The 18,661-nt window shown below is 36.9% G+C and overlaps 1 protein-coding gene across 14 annotated transcripts in view; it reads left to right on the forward strand.

Moving 5' to 3' along the window:
• nrxn3a (neurexin 3a) overlaps positions 1-18,661 on the forward strand; it is a 375,985-nt gene that overhangs the window by 308,658 nt on the left and 48,666 nt on the right. For all 14 annotated transcript variants that reach the window (XR_010525159.2, XR_010525160.2, XM_065244835.2 and 11 more), the window contains 2 exons: positions 11,178-11,267; positions 13,687-13,988. Coding sequence is in view for 12 of the 14 variants with exons in the window: in XM_065244835.2 (XP_065100907.1) it covers positions 11,178-11,267; positions 13,687-13,988 (392 nt within the window). In the remaining 2 variants the exon portion in view is untranslated. The remainder of the gene's footprint in view (positions 1-11,177; positions 11,268-13,686; positions 13,989-18,661) is intronic.

Below are 18,661 nucleotides of genomic sequence, written 5' to 3' on the forward strand. Positions count from 1 at the left end.
CACCATGTCATCCAAAATGTCGAGAAGAAATTATGTTTTTTGAGGAAAACATTCCAGGATTTTTCTCATTTTAATGGACTTTAATGGACCCCAACACTTAACAGTTTTAATGCAGTTTAAAATTGCAGTTTCAAAGTACTCTAAACGATCTCAAACGAAGCATAAGTGTCTTATCTAGTGAAACGATTGTCGTTTTTGGCAAGAAAAAAAACACTTTTAACTTCTTTTCTTCCTCCGGTTGTAAAACGAGCCTGCGCGACCTCACGTAATTGCGTAATGACGTAGAAAGGTCACGTGTTACATGTATGAAACGCACATTTGCGGACCATTTTAAACAATAAACTGACACAAAGACATTTATTATTATCATTCGACAACGTCGGAACGGTCCTCTTTCTCCACACTTGTAAACACTGGGGCGTAGTTTCGATACGTCATCCGTGACCTCTTGACGTAATGACGTATTACGTGAGGTCGCGCTGGCGTGTCACAGGACCAGAGGAAGACGAGAAGTTGTGGTTTAAAAGTGCATATTTATTTTTCTTGCCAAAAATGACAATCGTTTGGCTAGGTAAGACCCTTATGCCTCGTTTGAGATTGTTAAGAGTCCTTTGAAACTGCAATTTTAAACTGCATTAAAACTGTTAAGTATTGGGGTCCATTAAAGTCCATTAAAATGAGAAAAATCCTGGAATGTTTTTCTTAAAAAAAAATAATTTCTTCTCGAATGAACAAAGAAAGACATCAACATTTTGGATGACATAAATTATCTGGAATTTTTTTATTTTTTTATTTAAGAAAATTGAGTCATCCTTTAATACAATATCAGGGGAAATAACTGACAATTATGATTTTATGTTTTAATTGTACAGCCCTTTCAAAAAAAATATTTCTATGCATTGATGCATAATACAAGGATGGTTAGATGAAGGATCATGGATGAATGAATGTGTGGATGTCTATCTATTATAGACCGATATATAAACAATATCCACCTTTAGTATATAGGCAGAATTTATTGAATGAATTATTTGTGTATAAACAAAATTTTCTAGCAGGTGTTACAACAAACCATCTGTTTGTTACAATGAACCCCACCTAAGGGGTAAGTTGTTACATTTGCACTCCTGTCAATTTCAATGTAATTGTATGATATTGGTAGGACCCACAAACAAATTTTAAGTGTTCATTTGTAGCAGAGATGTTTGTGTTGATTGTGTAAAAAAGGTCATTCTAATAAAAGCATTACTTTGTACCCCGCTCTCCCCTACTCATTTACAGAAATTAAATTAAGCCTAACTAGAAATTTTACATGTAACCAGTTAATAAATATGTTTTAACTGCATATGTTTATTTTTTACAAAAACTAAAACCCATTCTATTCACATTGCTCGATTTTGATGTAGTAAAATGTTTTTTTTTTAGCAAAAATCTTACCAGGACAGCAAAGCTTTTAAAATCAGTCCACATCTGTATCACTCAGTCTGCCGTATACCGAACCTTCCCACACATCTCTGCAGTTAGGCAGGAAATGTCAGGGTTTGTCAATCACACGGGAACTTGACGCTACGTCTGTAAGACAGCCGTATTCGTTGGACAGGGGTTATACAAAGGACCACGGAGGGAAAGTTGTATCATTTTTGACACACATGTACACAATATGATGGCTCAACAGTGTGTCTCCGTATCTACATATCTTGGTGTATGGATGAGTTCTTTCTGTATGGCTGTGCAGGGGCTTTTTGATGCCCCTGTGTCTGCTTTGGCAGCTTTGGAGCCAGGCTGGGTAATAGCCAATGACAGTAGGGAAAATGGTAGACGATTACATGTGCAGTGGGTCCTGCTGTTTTGCTGTAGCACTGAGAGCGATTCAGACTGCTGTAGTTCAGTCAAATCAGAGTGTCATTTTCGTGCCATCAGCGCTGTTGGTAGAGACTCATTTCCCGTTCCTTCCTGCACACATTTTGAGAGCTGTTGGTGCAGATTTGTTTTTATCATCAGAATACTTTTGATTTGCACAACTATGGGTACAATAATAATGGGACACGACAATGATGTACTAAATACGTAAAAGTTTCTTGCATAGATGACAATTTTGTTAAAATGTTCCCCATTCATGCAGATTCGCAAAAAACGGGAAAATTCTGTATTATGCATTTCAGGACAGTAGTTGCCGATGTCACCTGATGTCTGAAAGCATAATACGCATACACATAACATCACCATCTCTACAAATTTGAGTTTTTATACTTTATACGAAGTTTAAAACATTTTTCCAAAAGTTTGGAATATAATGCCACCAAAAAGATGTCGTCATGTAAACGAATGGCAAAACGGATAAAGTTTTCAGCCTTTAGTTAAAATGCTATTTTTATTTAAACAACCTGTTTTATTCTTCTGTTAAAAGTTCTTAGCAATTCTGTGCAAACCACCTTTGAATATATTAAGTGCAGAGGCATTAGCTTTTTTTAAAGCTGTAACACTCCCCTATTACGTGTGATTGGATGGAAATGTATAGCTTAGAGCTCACAGGTGTAATCATATGTGGTTACCTCATGCTGCTTAATGCCTGTAGTTGCTACAGCAACCTTAGAAATGATGCTATAGGGTCCTATATGGCCACGTTGCAGAAACAACGCAGCGGTTTGATGCCAAATTAGCATGTTCTGCAAGCACCTACAACATGTCGCACCACTTTATTACTAATGCCTGAATGTCATTAAATGGCTAATGATTTTGACCTGAACTCATGAATGTTTTAGTGACCTTTCAGTAAGGTTGTGTAACCTTATTTTTGTTACAACCTTTTTCCACCTGGGATTGAGGTTTGATGGCTTATTGCTGATAAAGGAAGGCAGGTTACTGTACCGTAACTTACCGTAAATTGCAGTACAAATAGCCCCACCTGCTCTGAATAGCTTTACTAGTCTCTAATAACAACCTTACTAGTTATTATATACCATTTTTCTTTCTTTCATGAGAACTCATACACTCTTAGAAACTTTGGCACCTTACCGTAAATTGCAGTAAAATAGCCCCACCTTCTCCGAATAGCTTTACTAGTCTCTACAGCCTTACTAGTATTTTGTATACCTGTTAAATGTGTATGAGACATTTTTCTTTCCTTCACGAGAACTCTTACACTCGCAGAAAAAAGGTACAAAAGTTGTCACTGGGACAGTACCTTTTAAAAAGGTCCTAATATGTACCATTTTGGTACAGATATGTAACTTTGAAGTGCCAGTATTGTACATCTAAGTTAACAGTGTGTACCTTTGATGTACCAATATGCACCTTTTAGGTACAAAAGTGTACTTTTTGATAAGGTAATACACCAGTGACAAGTTTTGTACCTACTTTACCTTACCGACCGTAAATTGCAGTAAAATAGCCCCACCTTCTCCGAATAGCTTTACTAGTCTCTACAGCCTTACTCTAGTTATTTGTATACCTGTTAAATATGTATGAGATATTTTTTTTTCTTTTAAGAGAACTCATACACTCTCAGAAACAAGGTACAAAAGTTGTCACTGGGACGGTACCTTTTAAAAAGGTCCTAATATGTACCATTTTGGTACAGATATGTACCTTTAAGGTGCCAGTATGGACATCTAAGGTACCAATGTGTACCTTTGAGGTACCAATGTTCACCATTTATGTATAAAAGTGTACGTAAATTTACTACGCCAGTGACAACTTTTGTACGTATTGTACTTTACCGTAAATTGCAGTAAAAATAGCCCCACCTGCTCCTAATAGTTTTGCTAGTCTCTACAGCCTTACTAATTATTTGTATACCTGTTAAATATGTATGAGACATTTTTTTTCTTTAAGGAGAACTCATACACTCTCAAAAATAGGTACAAAAGTTGTCACTGGGACGGTACTGTACCTGTACCTATTAATAAGGTCCTAATATGTACCATTTTGCTAACAATATGCACCTTTAAGGTACAAAAGTGTACTTTTTGAAAAGGTACCACACCAATGACAACTTATGTGCCTACTTCACCTTACCTTACTGTAAATTGCAGTAAATATAGTCCCAATGGCTCTGGATAGCTTTACTTGTTATTTGTATACCCGTTAAACATGACTGAGATATTTTTCTTTTTTTAGGAGGACTCATACAGTATGAAACACAGAAGATGAACTAACATGTTTCCTTAAACACATCTAATCAGAAAGCAGTTTGGAAGTCTAAACCTTAAAAAAACTTTTTTTAAAAAATAAACACTCAGACAACTCAGGAGCAAAATAACATCTACAATGATTTGACCTTGCATATTTTAAAATCCCATAGCAGTTTCTTATCAGAAAACATCCCATCGCAGTATCTTCCAGGTTTTACACAGGTTCTTTCTTTAGAATTTCCAGGTTCAAAATGAATAAGGATGCCTTATCATAACATGTGCAAATTATGATAAGGAATCCTTAGTCTTTCTAAGTGTGAAAATATTGAAGGAAGGACGCTTGTATTGCTTGACTGGGCCGCAAGAAGGCAATTATCTCTCAAAACAAAAAGACAAGATTGCATTTTTGACAATGAAAAGAATGTTTTATCAGGAAAGATTCAAGGCTGTTTTTAACGCGCGAAATAGATACTCGTGTACCCTACGAGCCAAATACAATTACTTGTATCAAAAACAAAATCTGTTGCCCTTATAAATCTCACCAGAGGGGGAAGGAGATAAGCTTTCAATATGAGCTGTCTTTCTAATCCCACGATTAAATGAAACCACCAAGGATGGCCGGATAAACGTCCCCACTTTCATTGTCTCCTCGGGTACTGAGGGACGATCCTCTGGAGTCACATTTCTTGTTTTGGAATGTGTTTGGAGCGAGATAATGTGCAGAAAGCCTCTTTGGATGGAGGCTATGAAAAGCGAGGTGATGCAAGAGAGACAATTCGACAGAGACATGGGCCACGAGGCAAGTGTTTAAAATTTTCCAAATTTCTCCTTGTCAGGGTTAAAGGTGTATTAAGTGTGCAGACAGTGCGACACGTTCAGTTCTTCACTTACAGTAACTTGAGGTTCAATGCGGGAAACCGCAGACGCTATCTTTCAACTCTTATTGTGGTCACACAAGGCTCCCAAAGTTAGTGTCTATTTTTAGGCAATAGTTTACGAGAAGAGAGACAGAATGGAAATCATTCGTCACTGGGCAACATAACACGATAATGTTTGTGATTTATTTATTTATTGGTGGCTTAAATAATACTTGGAAAGGGAATCTGTGTTGCGCAATAGGCTATATTTGTTTTCGGCTCCATAGCAATTCATCACTCTGCAGAGAAAACAACGGCACGCAACAACGCTGGTATACAGCGGTGATCTGTTTACAGTGAGAAGGTTCTCGTGAAATATTTAGAGTTGTTATTAGCACTCTTTTCCTCAAAGAGGGTGCCATGCCTATCACATCTCACTAATCAAAACAAGTCATTTCAATAAAACATCTCAAACATTTAAACATGACGTTTTTTTTTTTTTGAAGGGGGATCTGCAAATTTGGAGCTAAAGGGAATTAAAATGCACAGATATCGCGCATTCTTGTATGTGTTTGTGAAAGTTTATCACAGTAGGAGGAAAACTTCCCTGCAACGTGTGATCCTGTGCCGTGTTAACACCTCACACCGCTGTTTCCATTTTCAAAGAGCTTTTCATGTCCTCAGGAGTGAGAAAAGGTGTCGTGGCCTCTGTACTGTTGGATCAAAGCGACACAAATCCACGAATGTCTGTGAAGTAGGAACTCCTTTATCCTTACAGTACCTTCACTTTCCAAAAAAAACATAACTATAACAAAGCTCCTAAAATTTTTTTGTGCAGTGTACATAATGTTTTTGTAATGCTTAGATAAACTTAAAAGGGGAGAGAAAGATTAACTGCATCTCAATAGTTTTACTTTATTAATATTATAGCATTATTTTTAGATTAGAGGGACTGAGTGGGAAGGTGACTAAATGTATACATTTATGCATTTGGCAGACACTTTATCCAAAGCAACATTACATCAGCATATATGAAGTTTTGAGATTGAAGTGCGTCTGACATAATTTCTTGTAAATGAAAATTCTTTTTTTTATCAGACTCTTAAAGGGGACATTTCACAAGACTTTTAAATAAATCTTTGGTGTCCCCAGAGTACGTATGTTTTAGCTCAAAATACCATATAGATAATTTATGATAGCATGTTAAAATTGCCACTTTGTAGGTGTGAACAAAAATGTGCCGTTTTTGGGTGTGTCCTTTAAAATGCAAATGAGCTGATTTCTACGCTAAATAGCAGTGCTGTGGTTGGATAGTGCAGGTTAATTGGCAGTTTTATCCCCTTCTGACATCACAAGGGAAGCCAAATTTCAATGACTTATTTTTTCACATGCTTGCAAAGAATAGTTTACCAAAACTAAGTTATTGGGTTGATCTTTTTCACATTTTCTAGGTTGATAGAAGCACTGGGGACCCAATTATAGCACTTAAACATGAAAAAAGTCAGATGAAGATGTCCTCTTTAATGGATTCTACCTATAAACTGTATTTCTGAATGGCCTGAGGGCAGGATTAAGAGGATTTGACACAAAAGTATTTGATGAGCGTATAGTATGTCTATGGAAGGTATTTTTGGTCTTTTTTTAAATTAATTAATTAAATGATAAAATTAAAATTAAAACATTAAATTAAAGTATTTAATTTTCAACGTGATAAAGCATCATTCCGGTCAAATTGAAAAATAAAATAAAATTGATTATTTGACATTACATTTACATATAATCTTGAGGCAAGACTGCCAATATTAAAATAAAAACTTAAAAACCAATCTGTAAATAAATTTTTTAAAAGGCTTTTTATTCATGCTGAAGCAATAATAGGAACAAAATTAAAATGTAAAGTTTTAGTTTTATGTTCTCTTTTATTTATTGGTTTTCTTTTTCATTTTCGTTTTCATTTTCAATTTGTATTCAAATTCATGTTAATCAATGGGTGGGGTTTACTTTCTCAAAAAAGGAGATTGGCTAAAGCAGTGTTGCCAACTCAGCGACTGTGTTGCCAACTTAGATACTTTATTGCTACATTTAGCAACTTTTAGACCCATTTATACAAACCTAGCAACTGTTTGGATCCATCTTAGCTTCACGTCTGTACAGATAGGCTACTGTATCGCTTGCACTGGCCCAAGAGTGCTGCCGGGTCTTGCAACATTTAGACTGTCTGAGCATTCAGTTAATATAAAATTTTTGGACGGTGGTGGCGTTTAGCAGCTCTTTCATCTAACCTCCTTATATGTTCCCTGGGATTGAACCCACAACCTTTTGCGCTGCCAGTTTTTAACATGTGCCAGGTCTCCAGTCTTAACTCACATTTTACAGAAAGGAAACAGCAAGGAAGTGTACAGAAAAAGTAAAACCATTGTCTCTGAGTCACCAAAGAGAGAGGGAGAGCGAGTCTATTTTAGGATCCAGTGTCCTATAACCATGCGGGAGCTCTAAACAAGCCCATCTTTAATGAGATACATCATCAGGCTAAATTGTACAGCCAACAGTAAAACCTTTTTCTAGAGTTTCTTTTCTTTCAAGGGCAAAAACATTTTATATTAAGAAAAAATTGGGCACTTAAAATGTTAAAGGAAAAAATGGGAAATGAAGGAAACTGTGTGTGGTGCATGTAAATCTGAGAGAGGTCATGGCCCCAGTCTGCTATACTCAATTTTTCGATAGTAATAAGTGTCCCAGTTGTTCTGTCCATCTGTTCAGTGCGCACCGCACCTCTTCTCATCACACTGACCTCCCACAAGAGCCCTTTACAGGCCACCTGCAACAGCAGTGCTTACTGATATCCATCTGAGGAGCTGGCACATGTTTAGGGTCAGGCCCGGAAACATAAGTATTGCAGGTGGGGTCGTGGGTAAGAGTGACTCTACCTGAAGTTACTGCTTTTATCCTCTTGTTCTTACTTAGGCGCACTTAATGGTGATTAGCTGCTGAAACGAGGCATTGTAATACACTCTAAAAATAAAGATGCTACAAATGTTCTTCACAGCGATGCCATAGAAGAATATTTTCTGGTTCCCCAAAGAACCATTCAGTCGAAAGTTCAAAAGAACCATTTCTTTCTTAAAGTGATAGTTCGACCAAAAAATAAAAATACTCCCTGATTTACTCGCCCTCAACCCATCTGAGCTACATATGTCCATAATTTTTTATACAAACACATGTTCAGATATCTTCTTTATAACGAATAAATATAGGGTCCAGCTCCATTAAGTCCAAAGAAAGTCCATCCATCCTTCGCAAAAGTAATTCACACAGTTTCAAAACTTTACCAACGAAAATAACTCTAGCTTCCGGTATTTCCGCCATCTTACGCTGAATTCACACTAGGGATGCCGCAATTCTCAATATAATATTGAATATATACGCGCATGTGAATTGCGGTTGTGAAATGCACAAATTGGGCTTTGTTATTGCAGCAAACGTGCGTTATTTGCCTCAGACACGTCTTGCGCGCAAGTTGAAAAAGTTTAAATCAAGAAGAGAATTTGCATGATGCTAACGTAAATCCCACCAGTAATCTTGATTGAGGAACGCATTTTTGGTTTCTACACAGTATAGAATAATGTTGGACTTAACAGTAGTGCAGTAAGGTAAAGCCTTCATTTATAATGTAAAGTTTAATTTAGTTAAGTACAAGTATACATATAAGTACAGGTATATATAAGTACAGGTATAAAAAATGGTCAATTTATGTTTACATATGTTTATTTTTTTCTAAAATGTAAGAATTCACGTGTTCCCTAGTTTGAATGGGATGATTTTTTTTATATATTTATTTAATTATATCTTATATTGTTTATATATATTATTCAATAAACTAGAAATGTGTGAGATGATTTTTGCATTTACATAAAATAAAGAGAATTGCAGGTAAAACTAGTTTTTTTGCTTCTTAACATCTCACTGTTCCAGTTACCCAAGCGTAGAATAATTTTAAAACACTCTAATAGGCCAAGCCAACTGAACCGAAAACCGTGGACAAGAACCGAAAATTGTATTGAACCGTGGACAAACTGTATTGCTGCATCCCTAATTCACACCAAACGTGGTAGAGGTGGCAAAAACGCACTATTCGCATGTAGTTGGACGTTTGAACATGTTGAGTTTACTCGCTTCATTTGCGCATGAAATTCAAAACATTCACATGGAAATTTGCATCAAGGGAGGGGCTTCTGTAACTTCGCTCGCTTCCTGTAATCACGTCACTTCTACAGGAAGCTCCTGATTGGTTAACACGGCGCGATTTTCTGGTCAGATCAAAGTTTACATTTTTCAACTCAGACATTTCCCGCGGCAATGCTCAATTCGCGCCATTCGCACGAACTAGACACGCAAATGAGGCGGATTAGCGTCTACCGTGTCGTGCTGAACGCCTCATTTTGCGCCGGGAGACCTCCAGAAGTGCCTAAACGCGTCTTTACATTGACTTAACATTTAAATCACTCGTGCTTGACGCCTCTACCGCAGCTGGTGTGAACGCAGTATTAGACTCTTCTGCATTTAGAAGAGATTATCAGTGCACACTTTTCGTAGACGTATGACAAGAGTTGTTTTGCTCCCTACTTTTGTTTTCGCTCCCTTCGCCCTCCGCATTCGTCATACGTCACTACGAAAAGTGTGTATAGTTATTTTCGTTTGTAAAGATTTAAATATGAATATCTCTCTACCAGAATTGCATCAATTACCCTCAGAAGCCTTCATTTATGTCCCTGTATCCATGTGGATTATTAATGCGAAGGATGGATGCCCTTTCTTTGGACTTGAAGGAGCTGGACCCTTTATTTATCAGTTATAAAGATTGGAAGAGCTAGGAGATTTACAGAAATATCTGAATATGTGTTCGTATAAAAAACTTTGGAAATATTTAAGACGGATGGCTTGAGGGTAAGAAAATAATCTGGTAAATTAGATTTTTGTCCATACTATCCCTTTAAAAATTTTTATTGTCTAAAGAACCTTTTTTCACTACAAACATTTTATGAAACAAAGGTTTTTTGGATGTTCAGAAAAAAAAGTACTTTTATGGCATTGTGAAGCACTTGAAATGTCAGAGGCGATAAACGGGTGAAATGTACACAGCATTTGTTAAAATGGCAAGTAAATGAAGTGAATTGCACAACATATTCATCTTTGTCCAGTTCTTTCCTTACTTTATCCGTTGTTGTTGTTGTTTTTGGTGTGCGTATACCTTTAACTCTCAGATGCCGCTGGGCTTGTGTGACTCAAATTCTTGGTTTTGAGGATATTGGTTGTACTTCCTGCTGTCTGAAGACAACCCTGCCAGACACAAAGCCCCCTTTTGGGTTGCCCCCAGCATACACATCCTCAGAGTCCTGAAATTTTGCTCTCGTGACAACCCGCAGCGGTGCGACACCCTTGCCACTCGCAGCCGCTGTCGAAACAGCATGACATTGTTAGCCTCCCCTCCTGAAATGACACCCATATTCCCTCTCTCCCATGCATCCTGTTGTCTCCGCTAACCCCCAATGGTACAGTATGAAATATCAGCTCTTTAGGCCTGATATATAACAAACATCTACAGACGCATCTCTCGAGGAAGGGGGGCTGCAACTCGGTCCCAGCTCATTCATCAAACATGTTTTCACAACGATATCATTTCCGTGGCTTTTGAAACCCGAAGCAGCTGCTGTCTAGTTCTTGTTTTTCCATGATTGGCTGTTTTTCCTTGTGATTATGACTGTTGATGTGATTTACTGTGTGAGAAATACAACATTTCGACCGGCATCATTAGCAATCAGCGGATAAATGTGTATGTAATCATGTGAAGCATGCAAGAGAGCGACTTGTCATCTTTTGATAGATAGATGGACTGACCTGAGGCAGCTAATCTGCTTGCTTTCATTACGTGTCTTATACAGACGGACCGATAGTTTTAATTATAAATATGTTTTTGTCAACTCTGGTAATGGCTGATTTAATTACAAGAGAAGATTAAGTAGCTTCTCAGTTTAAATAGTATTTCATGTAGACAAAACATTTAAATTAGCTACTATTTGAATATGAAAATGAACCATTTGAAATAACACATAAATTGACTAAATATCTCTAAAAGTGTTTAAACCCCATGTTAAATATTGTCCAAATTGCTGTCTTTTAAACTTTAAAGGTAACAGCGATAATGAGAGAATACAAATGGCAAATAAGAAAATTCCTTTCAAATATGCCCGGCCCGTAGAGGAGTGGCTTCAGGAGAAAGGTAACTCCCCGTTTTTATATGTTTCTTTTTCTACGTGTATTTTCATTTACGTTTACTTTATATTAAAATAATTAAGAGCATATATATTTTTATTTTTAAATTATCTGTATCTTTTTTGCCTTTTCTAAGAAGGTTTGCTTATAGGTATTTGTCTTGATCTTAAAGTTAGACTAAATTAGAATATGCATTGTTCAATGATTTTTTTTTGGCCTTGTAAACATTTTCTGAATGTTTTAAATGTAAATGTTAAAACAAATTAATTGACACATAAATTTAAATACAACATCAATGAAACTCCTGTTTCAAGCAGCGGGTTGTGACAGCACAGGAAATATCATCTGGGATGAATAAGACGGCAGATAATTGTTTCAAACATTAATTGCTTGTCATCACGAGTCCAGCTCATTATAATTACTGAGATTACCCACAAAATTAGGACGGTTTTATTGTAATCATTTCAGCAGTAGTTGGGATGATTTTTGCACTTATTTAACCAGAAATATTTTTTTTCCAAATTATTGTGATCTATGTCATGCTGCAATTATTTTTTTTTCACACCTACACTGTCAGAAAACAGGGTTTAAAACTGTACCTTTTCTGTCACTGGGGTGGTACTAAGGTTCTGTTTTTTACCTTTGCAGGTGCTTTATACTAAACATAATACAATAGATAGTACCTTTTGGGGAATTTTACTGTACCTTAATGATCTATTGTGTACCTTTAAATGTACAGTTAATAGTTTTGTAAAATTTAACTTGTACAAAATTGTTCCTTAAAGGGATAGTTCACCCGAAAAAAAAATGATGTCATTAATGACTCACCCTCATGTCGTTCCAAACTCGTAAGACATCCGTTCATCTTCGGAACACAGTTTAAGATGTTTTATATTTAGCCCAAGAGCTTGTTGACCGTTCAATGAAAATCTACATACGGTATACTGTCCATGTCCAGAAAGGTAATAAAAACATCATCAAAGTAGTCCATGTGACATCAGTGGGTCAGTTAGAATGTGTTGAAGCATTAAAAATACATTTTGGTCCAAAAATAACACAAATTACGACTTTATTCAGCATTGTCTTCTCTTCCGCATCTGTTGTGAAGCGTGAGACTAGTCACGTGACGAGAATGACGTGTTATCCTCAGAAATGTTTGCGAAGTTTTTTTTTCAAACGTACAGCGTGCGTTTCCCTCAGACTGTAAACGAAGCCCGTGCGCACAAAACAATACAGCTGGGGCGCACCAGATAACACGTCAGCCGTATCATACATCGGCCGCGTCACTGCAGTCACGTGACTTTAGTCTCGCACATACGCTTCACAACAGACGCGGAAGAGAAGACAATGCTGAATAAAGTCGTAATTTTGGTTATTTTTGGACCAAAATGTATTTTTCGGTGCTTCAACACATTCTAACTGACCCACTGATGTCACATTGACTACTTTGATGATGTTTTTATTACCTTTCTGGACATGGACAGTATACCGTATGTAGATTTTCATTGAAGGGTCAACAAGCTCTTGGGCTAAATATAAAACATCTTAAACTGTGTTTCCGTAGATGAACGGAGGTCTTCTGAGTTTGGAACGACATGAGGGTGAGTCATTAATGACATTATTTTTATTTTTGGGTGAACTATCCCTTTAAGATAGGATGATAGGTTTTAAGGATATAATATTGTACTCCTAAAGGTACAACATTTCGATGTGCTGTATACCCATAAAGGTACCAAATGAACCTTTGAGGGTACCACCCTTGCAACAGAAAAAGTACTCTTTTCTGAAAAATAGTTAAAAATTATCTGTCACCCCTTTAAAAAGTAGCCCTGTTGTACCAAAAGAGTTCATATTTGTACCTTAGAGGTACATATTGGTACCAAATGTATACATATCTGTACCTAAATTGTAAATACCTGACCTTTATAAAGGCTACTGTCCTAGGGACAGCTTGGAAACATTTTTTGGCCGTTCTTCTGACAGTGTATTAATTAGATACCTTATCATTGAAGTCAAAACAATAGCTTACTTTTATTACTAACTAATTTAACAACAAACCACTGCTGTTTTAATCTTTATCAGACCGATTTCTCTGGCTTTTAATCATTTTGATATTTCATGTGCCTGAGAAAAAAAGTTTCTATCTCTTATAGAGACAATTACATCAAAACTTACTGCAGCCCTCGCGGGTTTGTAGCCAGACGCATTTAGCGAGAAGTAATAGGTCTGGTTTATTGTCTGGCCTTTGCAAATGTTTACGACACATCTCATGGTAGAAAAATTAAGTTTGAAAAAATCAATGCATCCATTGTCTCGTGGTTGGGTGTGTTAAGTGTCCAAAATTGCTATTAATTATGTTATCGAAGATGATATCTGGGTTCAGCCTGTACAAATGAATATTTCTGGATCTTTCTTTGCATCTTCAGGGCGGCAGCTAACAATATTCAACACCCAGGCCACGATAAGAATCGGGGGTTCGGATCGCAAGAGGCCGTTTCAGGGCCAGCTCTCCGGTCTCTACTACAACGGCCTGAAAGTGCTCAACATGGCCGCTCAGGGCAACCCCAACATCAGAATCAACGGAAGCGTGCGCCTGGTGGGTGAGGTTCCTTCGGCGGGTTCAGCCCGAACTACGGCGCTGCCCCCAGATATGTCCACCACCTTTATTGAGACCACCACTACCATGTCCACCACCACGAGAAAACACCGCACTCCACCCACAATACAGGTACGTCCCAAAAGCTAATCTTGCATTAGCAATGACGCTGGTAGTGACGATTCTCTCAGACCAATCAGTGATCTACAGTGTTTTGGCGCCAAAAGTAAGCTGACCCGACCCAACATGTGGGGTACTATAAAAATGGAAAAGCGCCAAATTGATACCACTAGGGTCATACTGGTACCTCAGAGGTACATATACAGTATGTACCTAAATAACAACTTTTTTACCTTTATTTCTGAAATTGTGCACAAATCTCTGGTTTGCTTACCAATATATGGACAAAAATATATGGGGCCCTAACATATACCCGGCGCAAGTGTCTTTTGCTATTTTTAACCCAGCGCAATTATCATTTTCACGTTTAGTGCCACGTTGTTTAAATAGCAAATGCATTTGCGCCCAATGTTGCGCCCATGGGCATTCTGGTCTGAAAACGTGGTGTGTTCAGGCGCATTGTTGGCGCGTTGCTATTTTGAGGCAACTAAAATAGACTATGCCATTGACCAACTAAAACCTGGTCTAAAGTCTATGGCGCAATATTGTTTTTGTTATTTAATGAGCGCGTTAGAAATATGCGCCTATAAAATGGACGGCAACACGGGTTTGCTCATCACACACGGATGCGCAGCAGCACAGAAAAGCTTTTAAATATTAAAATTAAAGGATTAAAATGAAAAAAATTATTATTGAGTCTCTTGGACATAAATGAGGACCGATTATGAGAAGTTAGAAGGCGTAAAGAGCTGCTTCACCTGTAGCCTGGTAAGTAAATAAATGCTTTGCTTTAAACAAATGCATCTGTTTTTAAATGTTTTAAATGCTTTCCCACGGATTTATTGTACATGATGACTCTGTATCTGTGGATATGGTGACATGAGAACCTTTTTTAAGTATGTTTAAAAAAAACATGGCGCTGTTCAAGTGCTGAAACGCTTCGGCTCTTCGCACGTTTGTAAATTCTTTATCTCTTGTTTGTATTTTTAAAGTACAAACCTAATCTTGCATATTTGCAAATTATTTTATGTGATTACAATGATTATGTAGGATATCAATACATTTACAGCAATTAAAAGCCTGCTATTTTTACTTCCATGACTGAAAGAAAACAGCTTTTAAAGGTTTTAATAAAAAAAAATAACAATTTCAATACGTGTGAAATAGTGAAAACAAGACAATTATTTAACATTAATCTTATATTGGGGGTCTTCTTCCATCATCTAAATAGGGATTAGACATAGCGCCAGCGCAACTGGCTTTTAAAGGGGATGAGAGATAAAACTCTCATTGGTTTATTGCACGTTACGCCCAAAACACACCCATTACTTGTTACAAGAATAGGAACAACCCTTTTCGACCCTGCACTCGGCGCACAAACCATTTTTCCTGTCATTAAATTAGCAAAAGTGGAATTAGACACGCCCATTTAGACCGTGCGCCGCGCGCTTTAGACAATGCGCTTAGATCGTTAAAATAGGGCCCATGAAGAGTTTGGTTCCAAAATTCGATAAATGCCATTAAAAAAGTTACCACCGAAATCTATATTGTATCTGGTCGTATAAAAAAGTAAATTCTTAATTTTACACAAAATCCGATATCCACTGTGTTATTCTGTCATTTTTCTCCCTTTTTTCCAAACTGCGACAAATGCCAGTCCTCCTTTTCTGGAGAATGCAATAAATCCGCTTAACCAATCACAACGCACCATTCCACGCATTGTAAACCGTTATGGCGGTGCTTTGAATACACACAGAATCCTAGTTTTCCTCATCTACTTTGTACTTCGTGATCGACAAACAAACAAAGACAAAATATTACTTTTGATGGCATTGATAAACCTGTGGCCGTTTTCTGTGGGGGTGAAAAATATATAAGCCATCAAAATCGAATAATTTACGTGAGAGGCACTCGGGCAAAGAAAAAATGGCGGCTGTTGCTTGTTCTCACACGACAGCATCAAGCTTCTGTCATGCTAACACATTGACCCCAGGGGATCTTATAAAAAACTTTTCATTATTTTACTCGAAGCCAATGAAAATCGAGCAGGACCAAAACATTTTACAGCTGATCGCTGTCAAAAAAATTCATGCATGACCGCAGCAATGACAGTGGTCTTAATATGACAAAGTAAGTGTTTTGATTAATGCCATTGTTTCTTTTTTTAATCCGTGTATACCACTAGACAACTAAATAAATATATATTATGGCAAAGATAAATGCACATTTATATATTGATTCAATAGATTCATAGCATTTTGAAAAATAAACATAGTTTTTATAATAAATCTTTGAAAATCAAATTATGGATTTGAATTTTTTATGTTTTTATAACCTAAAGATGCTATGTGAAAGTTTGTAACAGAAAATAGTGGTTTTCATCTTTATATAGAAAACACATTTTTACCCAAATTAGTCAAAATGGATTTATTTTGTTTTGGAACCAAACTCTTCATATACAGTACAGATCAAGCATGTCTGAAGTTTCGTTTATAAATAACAAAAAAAAAAAAACGCATTCAGCACAGTGGCTAAAATTTGCTAAAAATGGACACATTGGAAAACAACATCGTGCTGACTTTAAGGCAATACTTACACCTGGCCCAAGCGTGAAGCTGCCTAAGGGTTTTAATCATTTGTGATGTGGGCCAGCCAGCACTACGCTACAAATAATGCATGGCCCAGATTTACAATTCAGATAAATGGGGACATATTTTGTTGCAACACAACACAGAAAATAACTCAAAAAAGTGGATTTTTATTACACAGCCTTTATGTCTCATTTAGAATTAGTCAACATTTTTAGACTTAATAAGTAATTAATTTAGTAACTTAGTAATTTAACCCAGCAATTCACGTGAAATATAGCCTTTGTTTTTGTATTTTGTCAATTTTGATTTTATAAACAATGATTTGACCAAGCCCACGTATGTCACATGCAAACTGGTAAACACATTGCAACAACATACTCTGTGCTCGTGTCAACCCATAAATATGCAAAAGACAGGTTTTGTTTCTTTTACGAGAAGTCACTCGACCAGGTGCGTTTGATTGATTTTCAAACAATATGCAAACCACTTGCTTTAAAGCGAAAACGAGGCAACCATATTGTAATAAGGTCAAGCACCTCTCTCGCACGTTTTGTTTTTATGTTGTTCAAAACTGCTTATGCGGTTGCCGGTTTGTGCGTTTTTCCAGTGTCCTTTAGATAAAGCTGTACGCGCACTCTTGACAACCACACAGAAGACCACCCACATTAAGTTTGACCGTGAGCCAATAAAACACTGTGGTTTGGCGCAATGCGATTAGATTGGCCATTTCATAGGCATCCTGGTACAAATTGAGCCGGTGGAGGTGATATTAAAGCCATCAGTCTCTCTTGTCTCACATTTTGGCAAGACACATTTATATCCTTGAAACCCCACAGTTGACCGTACAAACAAACTTGGTGTTAAGCTAATATTAAAAGAATCGGTGCTACAAACTTGGTATTCATAGCTTTAAAAGAATAGTTTAACCCAAAATGAAAATTATGTCATTATTTACAAACCTGTATCCATTATTTGTTTTGTATAGGAAGTTATTTGTAATCAAGCAGGAAACAGAAGCACCATTGACTTCCATAGTAGGAAAGAAAAATACTATGGAAGTCAATGGTGTTCAAAAACATTGCTCAAAAAATCTACCTTTGTGTTCAGCAGAACAAAGAAATGTATACAGGTTTAAAACAACTTGAGGGTGAGTAATGACAAAATGTTTTATGTCTCTTTAAGGTTAAAAAAATGATTAATGTTTATAATGAGTTTCAAGCAGTCTAACAATGAAATTATGCATGTTTCAGGTATCATTTAACTTGATAATCTATTCATAGTCCCGCAGCCCTAAAATCAATCAAATGTAACATCATCGCCGTCAGGAATGTTTGTGAACATTTTACGCAACAGCGATTTGCTTTTACTAAACTGATATGGCTGGTGACAGATAGGAAGCATATGTCAGATGACAGCTTCTTTTAACCTTCGGGTCAAGAGACACATGGATAGTTCATTGTTCTATTAAGATGGAGGATGCATTCAAAACATGACCTACTTCTGTCCTAACTGTGATCTTGTGGTCCCCTTCGGATGCTAGGGGGTGCCAAACGTGACAGCCCAGGGCCCGTAAACAGTGCAGATGGAAATTTCCACTTACATTAAAGGCTGAAGTTGACCATATCTGACTTTAGCTTGAAACAGTTGATGCTCAGTCAAGCATCAGACGACGTTTCAGTTTAGCACAAACAGGCAAAACGCATGCAAATGTTGCGGTACGGATAGAGCATACGTTGGCTTTGAGCGTAGCAGAGCCGCACCAGAAAATACAATTCTATCTGATGCGCTCTAAAGCAACACTGCTGAAGATTTTGTTAGGATTTTGTGGCAAATAGATGTAAAAAAATACACAACAGTAGATTGTAGTCTGATATAATGAAATCGCACATTCAAAATTTGCATGTAGAAAGCTAAAACACTTAATCATGGCATTAGAACTTATTTTGATGGTGTCACTAAATACTCTGTTTTTTATTATGTTATTATGTTCCCTGAGGTGAACTTATAATATTCCTAATTAGTGTTATTGCTGGAAAACATACAAATTTGAGTAATATATGACCATTTTCCACCGTTTAAAGAGATAGTTCACCA

This window comes from Paramisgurnus dabryanus, chromosome 17 (assembly GCF_030506205.2).
Source record: "Paramisgurnus dabryanus chromosome 17, PD_genome_1.1, whole genome shotgun sequence".
Lineage (NCBI taxonomy): Eukaryota > Metazoa > Chordata > Actinopteri > Cypriniformes > Cobitidae > Paramisgurnus > Paramisgurnus dabryanus.